General features: G+C 41.7%; 1 protein-coding gene across 4 annotated transcripts; it reads right to left on the bottom strand.

Annotated features, from left to right (window-relative positions):
* Positions 1 to 4,615: 4,615 nt before the first annotated feature.
* LOC125545854 (beta-glucosidase 5-like) lies at positions 4,616 to 8,246 on the bottom strand. Of its 4 annotated transcripts, XM_048709899.1 has the most exons (14): positions 7,944 to 8,246; positions 7,779 to 7,842; positions 7,607 to 7,665; positions 7,327 to 7,402; positions 7,163 to 7,234; positions 6,911 to 6,998; positions 6,482 to 6,740; positions 6,009 to 6,124; positions 5,863 to 5,914; positions 5,700 to 5,745; positions 5,523 to 5,551; positions 5,310 to 5,412; positions 5,111 to 5,198; positions 4,616 to 5,027 (listed from the first exon to the last, which is right to left on the bottom strand). In XM_048709899.1, the coding sequence occupies exons 1-14, from the start codon at positions 8,076 to 8,078 to the stop codon at positions 4,802 to 4,804; spliced, it is 1,413 nt and encodes a 470-aa protein (XP_048565856.1). In that variant the 5' UTR covers positions 8,079 to 8,246; the 3' UTR covers positions 4,616 to 4,801. The 4 variants fall into 4 exon arrangements, with proteins under 4 accessions (XP_048565856.1, XP_048565857.1, XP_048565855.1 ...); XM_048709900.1 differs by having other exon boundaries at positions 4,616 to 5,041; positions 5,700 to 5,914; XM_048709898.1 differs by having other exon boundaries at positions 5,700 to 5,914.
* Positions 8,247 to 8,721: the final 475 nt, after the last annotated feature.

Below are 8,721 nucleotides of genomic sequence, written 5' to 3'. Positions count from 1 at the left end.
GGGCATATTTCCTTCAATGACAAGTGTCAAACTGCATGTGTGTCATTTATCGCAACATGAGAGTTCTTTTTTATGGATTCCTTTATCCGAAATGGTTTATCTTTTTATCCTAGTTTGGTTTTTTTATCTCCAAAACTAGATCTCATGTTGTTAGGTTTGAATGAACTTTTCTCACTAAAAGAACCAGATGAAAAAAATCCAAACTAGGAGCATGTTATTTTTCATTTCCGAGAGGCACAACGGTGCTTCTCGTGTAAACAAATATGTACCTCCACGAGAAGTAAATCTATGCCATTCACAGAAGAAAAAACACATTTTCCCTTTTCGAGAGGTTCCTCTCCCGAAAGCAAATTTGTGCCTCCACGAGAAGTCAATATGTGTCTCTCGTGGAAGGAAACAAAAAACACATTTTTTTTCTTTTCTAGAGGCACGACCGTGCCTCTCGAGGAAACAAATCCATGCCTTCACGAAAAGTAAATATGTGCCTCTCGTGGAAGTAAATCCGTGCCTCCCCGAGAAGTAAATATGTGCCTTTCGCGGAAGGAAACAAAAAACACATTTTTTTCCCATTCCAAGAGACACGACCGTGCTTCTCGAGAAAGCAAATCCGTGCCTCCACGATAAGTAAATCTGTGCCTCTCACAAAAAGGAAAAAATATGTTTTTTCTCTTTTCGAGAGGCACGAACATGGCACTCGAGTAATCAAATCCGTGCATCCACGAGAAGTAAATTTGTACCTCTCGTGGAAGGAAAGGCAAAAAACGTGTTTTTGCCTTTCCGAGAGGTTGTGCCTCTCTAGGAAGCAAATTCATGTCTCCGTGAGAAGTAAATTTGTGCCTCTCGCGGAAGAAAAAAAACAAGAAAATACATATTTTTTTCTGAGAGGCACGACTGTACCTCTCGCGGAAGAAAATCCATGCCTCCACAAGAAGTAAATCTATGCCTCTCATGGAAGGAAAAAAACTTTCTGAAAGGCACAACCATTCCTCACTAGTAGAAAAACCGACTTTTAGTACCGGTTCATAAGGACCTTTAGTACCGGTTCTGGAACCGGCACTAAAGAGTGGGGACTAAAGGTCCCCTCCCTTTAGTCCCGGTTCAACACGAACCGGGACCAAAGGCCCACCACGTGGCACGAGGTGCGCTGTGGTCTGGGGGACCTTTAGTCCCGATTGGTAAGGATTTTTTTTATTTTTATTTTTGAAATAAAGCAAAAATAGCCAGCCTACTGGGCCGACACGGCCTGCATACGACTAGAAACCCAATCTCTAGTTGGGCCAAGATGCAGGCCCGTATGGCCCAGTAGGCCCCACAGGGCAGAAGACTTGCAATAGGCCCATAAAGGCCTGCTTAGAGAGGAGCTCGACACGGTAGCCGTGGCGGGGCTTATAAACCGGTGCGAGCTCCTCTCAACTAGCGAGGTGGGACTAAACATTATGCACTGCGGGTGGCAGCGCACCACCTTTAGTACCGGTTGGTGGCTCCAACCGGTACTAAATGGGGTCTTTAGTACCGGTTGGAGCCACCAAGCCGTACTAAAGGTCACCACCTCTTTAGTACCGGTTCGTGGCACGAACCGGTACTAATGAGTACCGCCCGCCTAGCCATTGGAACCGGTATTAATGGTCACATTAGTGTCGGTTCAATTACAAACCGGAACTAATGAGTTTCACATTAGACCCTTTTTCTACTAGTGGTTGGTGGCTCCAACCGGTACTAAAGACCCCCCCCTTTAGTACCGGTTGGAGCCACCAACCCATGCTAAAGGCCACCACCTCTTTAGTACCGGTTCGTGGCACGAACCGGTACTAATGAGCGCCGCCTGCCTAGCCGTTGGAACCGGTATTAATGGTCACATTAGTGCCGCTTAAATTACAAACCGGGACTAATGAGTTTCACATTATACCCTTTTTCTACTAGTGCCTCCCGAGTAAGCAAATCCGTGCCTCCACGAGAATTAAATCCGTGCCTCTTGTGGAAGGAAAAAAGCGTCTTTTCCCTTTCCGAGAGGCACGACCATGCCTCTCGATGAAGCAAATCCGTGCCCCCACGAGAAGTAAATATGTGTCTCTCACGAAAAGAAAAGAGTTAATTACGCTTTTGGTACATAAACTTGCACGTCATGTACAAATTCATACATAAACTTGAAAAATGATACAAATCGGTCTAACAACTTGTGTTTCGGGTACATTTACCAACATTTCTGTCATTGGCCATTAGTCGTCCATTAAACTGTGCATGTAAGCTGGCCCACACTGCATAGATGTGTGTGGATCCCACCTGTCAGTGGCATAGAAACAAACAGAGATATATATAAAAGTAGCCCCTCCACAGCAGAATTCGAACTAGCAACTTCTCCAAGCAAACATCAAAGATTAGCCACTGCACCACCGGCCATTCTTTGTATCTGGTAATGGATTTGAATTCAAAATATGTATTGCACGGGATTTGCTGCTTGCGAGCGTCTCTCATCACCCCTTTTTTCCCCTGGTCCAGTGAGTACCCAAAAATTCGGTGAGCAAAGAATGTTTTTGATATTGGTCAAATAAAATTATTATTTTTGAATATAAAAGATCAGGTATTGTCAAATAGAGCTCGTATGCATATATTTTTCACATGACAGTTTTTTTCCAAGTGAAAAGGTGCGCGAACCAGCTTGCAAAACTGGGCCATTTTAGTGTTATATTCAATGTTTTTCAAAAAATCAGTGAGCACAGAATGTTTTTTATATTGTTCTTTTATTGGATTTAAAAAGTCAGATATTGACAAATAGAGCTCATATATATGCATATGTTTTTCACATAACGACTTTCTTCCAAGTTATAAGGCCGGCGAACCATCTTGCAATAACCGGACCTTTTTAGCGTTATATTATTTTAGCGTTATACTCGACCCTTTAAAAAATGGTGAGCACCAAATAATTTTGATATCGTTTTTTTAATTTAAAAGGTCAGATATTGTCAAATAGTGCTCATATGCATATGTTTTCCACATAACAACTTTCTTACAAGTGATAAGGCGACAAACTTGCAAAAATGGAACCTTTGTACCGTTATATTCATGCTTTAAAAAAACAGGTGAGCACTGAATGTTTTTGATTTTTTTTATTTAGAAGATCAAATATTGTAAAATAGAGCTCATATGCATATTTTTTTCACATAACAAATTTCTTCCAAGTGAAATGGCGGGTGAACCATCTTGCAAAAAAGTGGACCCTTTTAGCGTTATGTTCAGCATTTTAATAGAAAAAATGAAGAGGTGTTTGCACTTAAATAATTCAAATTTGAAATTTATTCAAAAACTTCGAACAAAAAATACTGAAAAATTCCGAGTTTCTTTAGTACTCACTGGACAGGGAAAAAAGGGGTGATGAGAGAGGCACGCAAGCAGCAAATCCCATGCAATACATATTTTGGATTCAAATACATTACCGGATAGAGTATATAGAAGACATCATGTCCTAAATAACAAAGAGTGACCGCTGGTGCAGTGGCTAATCCTTTGATGTGTGTGAGGAGACGTTGCTAATTCGAATCCGGCTGAGACGCTGTTAGTTTATGTTTTGTACGCCACTGACAGGTGACATCCACACACATGTATGTAGTGTGGGCCAGCTCATGCACAGGTTAACGGAGGACTAACGGGAAATGACGGAAATGTAGGTAAATGTACCTGAAACACAAGTTGTATGAATTTGTACATCGAATGCAAGTTTATGTACCAAAAGCGCAATTAACTCAAAAGAAAAATATAAGAAAATGTTTTCTTTCCGAGAGGCACGATCGAAGCTCTCGCAGAAGCAAATTTGTGCCTCTACAAGAAGTAAAGCTACGCCTCTCACGAAAGGAAAAAGAAAACGTGTTATTTCCCTTCTGCCTCCATGAGAAGTAAATATGTGCTTCTCGCGGAAGAAAAAAACGTGATTTTTTTTCCCTTTCCGACCATGCCTCTCACGGAAGCAAATCCGTCCCTCCAGGAAAAGTAAATCTGGAAAAAAAAAGACAGCCGTGCCTCTTACAAAAGTAAATCTGTGCCTCCAGGAGAAGTAAATATAATCCTAAGAAAAAACGAGGGAAACCAAAAAGCAAAAAAAAAATATCTTAAAGCGCAAAAACACGTACAGGGAAAAAATCTGAAGGGAATGCCCATAGCACGACACGTGGCGGCGGATGAGAGCACATGAAGTGACGCGTTCCTAGCCCACCGCAAATGGCTATAAAATCTTATTATTTTTAGCTGAACAATATGAGTCTCTAAAACAATGGTTTATTTATAAACCTATTGAAGACACCAAAAATGACGCCCTCGCAGCTTTGCTAGTTTGGCCAGAGAGAATGTTAAGCCTGTGTTAGGTTCAGTCATACTACTACTCTGGTCAGTGACTACTAAATATGCCGGTTCAGTTCATCTATGTTTTCTATCCAAACGGCGTCCAAACATGGGAATGAGGTCAGAACTATATTCGCAGGAGAAAGTAAATCACGGGCGTAAAACAAAACCGGTGGAAAATAATATCTCGTGTTTTTAATTTAAACCATCTGCATTCTAAGCGTGAAGTCTCACAAGTGTTTTGTCGCCTTGTTGGACGACCAATAGAACATTACTCTTAATCTATTTCTTCTAGGAGAACGATAAGTTTTCAACATACACTGTACATACTTGTAGTAGTACTACACGTTGCACATACAGAAAAAACAATTTATTTACTTACATTAATTTCTTTCACCCAGGATAAATTTAGCATTTCCCATATATACCTAAAATAAGGTCACGTACAACTCAGTGCATCTGACTATACAACTCACTGTTGAGCATGGTGTCCTGTGTCGTCGACCTCACTCCGAATACTGATGCCATTATTTTTCAAAAAGCCTGAGTACCAGTGAGCAGAGAGCCTGGCTTCTCGTGGCCGCGCTTCGTCATCAAAGTCGACACGATACATGCCAAACCCTAACTTGTACCCTGCTAAGAACTCAAAGATGTCCAGGAAGTTCCACACGAAGTAACCTTTCACATTGGCTCCGTTTCTGCAGAGGAAAAACTGCACCATGGTAACTGAACTCTGAAGGTTTCACAAAAATTCTTGGCGGAATTTGTTTGAATGGCTTACCTTAATGCATCCAGTGTGCTCCCTATGTAGGTCTTCAAGTATTCCACCCTGTCGGTGTCATCGAGAATGTCATTCGCGGCTGCCTTGCCTGAAGAGAGATCATGTCTAAACTTCATCACGTTTACCGAATCGATTAATTTTAGATGAGAACTGAATCAAAGTTTGGAGATCAGTGTGACCAGAAAGTAGTTCGACTTGCCATTCTCTTGGACATAAATGGGGAGGCCCCCATAGGCTTCTGTCAGATACTCCAGCACAAGTCGCAATCCTTCTGGGTCGTCTGGATAAACCGTTGGGACGTACTGCACTCAAGAGAACAAGTTACATGAACCAGAATTCCCACTTCAACTACCTCATGTTCAAAACAGCTGAAACAAGTGGCATCTTTGACAAACATAGTGGGAACCTTTACCTCGCTTGTTGCTGGGTCTGTTCTAGAACCTGCATCACAGAAACATATATCCTGTAAGTATATGTTTCGAAAGCTTCGACAAACTATTTGGTCAATATATATGTTTAATGAATCAAATTCCCACTGAACTGATGAACAATGCAGCAATACGCCGATGCAGATACAAAATTTGATTACCTCTCTGGTAAACTGACATGTCTGCTGCATAGTCACGAACACCTTCCTTTAAAGGGCGATCATTCACATAGACAGAATAATAATGATTTATTCCTATGAAATCAATAGTGCCCTTAACAAATTCAGATTGGGATTTTGTGAAGGATGGGAGGCGGGAACCAACATTCATCTTCATCGATTGTGGGTAATCTCCGAACACCAAGGGTCCTAGTGTCCTACACAATAACACAAGCCGATTAGTTAGCTCCATGTTTGTTGCACATTCAGCTGCAGAATCCGGAAGCAAAGATAAGAATCTAAATGACATACCAGCCAAACATGAAGTCTTGATATCTTTTAGTTGCTTCTAAATCCACAGTAGAGTTCGTCAAAGGATAAGTCCAAAATGAGTAGACGTTTATGCCAACAACTCCCTTTTGCACAGCCTACACCCGAGACAATTTTTGTGACCACACACATTTTTGCATATGAAATACATTGTGTTGAACTAAAATAATTCTGTTTTTGTTTATTTGAACCTTTAAAATAAGTCTGTTTGTGTAATTCATGAGATCCTATGTCAAAAAATTGGAAAATCTTATACAGAGAAATTGCAATCCTGAAGACACCGTAAAAATTGTAATGCTCACAAATACTGTTTTCTTTACTGGTTTAATAATACTGGTGTTTCTGTATTAAAATTAGATGAAAACTTAAATCTTAATACTTTACTTGTTTGAAAGAAGTTGGAGAATGTGCTGGCAAAAAGAGTTATTGTTAATTTGAGCACACGATAAACTCACTTGATATTGTTCTCTGTAAAGTCTTGTAGCTGATGCATGTGCCAGTATCATGTTATGAGCTGCTATGTACGGCTCCACGGTTGAGTTCCCGGTGGTACATTTTGTTATTCCAAAAGGATCGGAACAACGTCCAGGTGCAAATATTCCACTATCGTAAGATGCAATTGGGCCGATATTAGGTTCGTCTATCGTGGTCCAGTACGAAACCCTGTCTCCAAACTCTCTGAAACACACATCTGCAAATGCTGTGAAATCCTCCCTGCATTTTGCAGTACCATCGATGAGGAAATATCACTAGGAAAGTAGGAATAATCATTTTTGACAACATTTTGCAGAGGCCACCTCCTTTATCCAATTTCTATAAAAAGGTTGGTTATTTCTCAGCTTTGGAGCAATTTCATCCACAAAGGAAAAGGCACAGGATCTTACACAATTCTAGGGCTTAACCATCCTCCATACTCATCATCCAAAACTCGTGGAAAATCGAGATGGTAAAGCATGACATGGATTTGAATCCCTAACGAAACAAGAAGGCCGTAGGGTTTAGATAGTGAAGTATTAAAGAACAATAACTTTTAGCCAACTATGATAAATTTCCACGGCTTGTCATGTATTATACTTTTGAAAGATGAAATATCTTGTCCGTACAACAAAATTTAGAAACTTTACAAATACGCGTACCATGTTTCACTAGCTCATTTATGAGGTTATTGTAGTACTCTAACCCCTTTGGATTGACAGCCCCCCTCCCGTCTGCAAATTTCAGTATCAAACCAAAGACCAGTCATCATTATTGTAGAAACTCGTAGTATAGCACAACGAGAAATATTGTGGAAAGCTTTTACTTGGAACAAGCCTTGACCAGGAGATGGAGAATCTGTAAGCCTCTAAGTTTGTGTCGGCCATGAGCTTGACATCATCCTGAAACATCAGGTGATGTCACTAGTGTAAACCAAAACAAACAGCCCTGAATTTCCTTCCACAAAATTGTTCATATAATTCGATGCGAAACAAGAAGGATAACGTGTTATTTTCTCCTGGGATCAATCAAAGAGAAAACGTAGAAGCAATTCAACCATGGTTTTTCTGCGAGAGGGAGGCAATGTAAACTATGACGGTGGTTACCTTGTACTTGTGGTATCCATCAGAAGCGATATCGCCCGTGCTTTTGTCTGGCATTTTCCCTATCAAACAGAGAACAAATTGTCAATGAAAAAAGGAGAAAAAAAAACTGTATGGCAAGGATATATTTTGTCTGCCATTTTTCCTATCAAACAAGCCTGGGTTCATTAGTTACCAGCGTGAGTGAAGGTGTCCCAGATGCTTGGGCTCCTGCCGTCCTCAGCCACGGCGCCCTCATACTGCATAAAAAACAGAGCAAATTAACCAGAGAAGCAGAGCAAGAGAAACCAGCTAGTATACACACACACCAGCTGACCAAGGGAAACAAATGCATTCTTACCTGGTACGCGGAGGTGGCGGCGCCGAAGACGAAGTCCGGCGGGAAGTCGGTCCGCGTGAAGCCGAGAGCCGGAGGAGCCGCGTCGCCATGGGAGGCGGAGAGAAGCAGCAGGAGCAGGAGGGAGGATAAGGCCATGGCAGTGGAAGATATAGTACCGCGCTTGCAAATCGCGGCCACTAGGCACGTTACCTTTTATCTTTACTGTTCCAACTGCATGGTCCACGCCTTGGTTTCTCCGAATCAAATGGGCGGTGCTGCAATTATGCTTGGCCCGGCCCCTGCTTCGTCGACCCCTGAATAGTACACGTCGTGCTCTGTTTGGTACTTGTGTTGGGTCGCTCTCTCGCCGAACGATTTTGTAGACTAGCACAAGAAACAAACACACTACCGAACGATTTTGTAGACTAGCCTTTTTGAAAGCAGGGTGGCTGTTTTTCCACATAGTCCAGCAACCACCAATCGAGCCTCGCCTACGGTGCAACGGAAAACCACATGATGAGATGAGATGAGATGAGATACTTCTGTGGTGATAACGGACCAGATGACGATATTGCCCAAGTCCTTTTTTTTATGGGAGTGATATTGCCCAACGGAAAGCCACGTTTCAGTACAACCTCCCCGCTAAACGTATATAGGACAATATGGACCTTTGACAAATCATACTCCCTTTCGTATGTATGGTGGATCGCCTGCCGGCTCACTGTTTCATTCTAACCACAACAACCAATAGTGAAAGCTCCCTGGATGTGCTTTATTACTAGTTCTTCTTGTTGTTCTT

The sequence above is a fragment of the Triticum urartu genome, chromosome 3 (assembly GCF_003073215.2).
Source record: "Triticum urartu cultivar G1812 chromosome 3, Tu2.1, whole genome shotgun sequence".
NCBI classification, from domain to species: domain Eukaryota; kingdom Viridiplantae; phylum Streptophyta; class Magnoliopsida; order Poales; family Poaceae; genus Triticum; species Triticum urartu.
The sequence above is the reverse complement of the archived record's forward strand: the minus strand, read 5'-3'. Positions and strand labels throughout refer to the sequence as shown.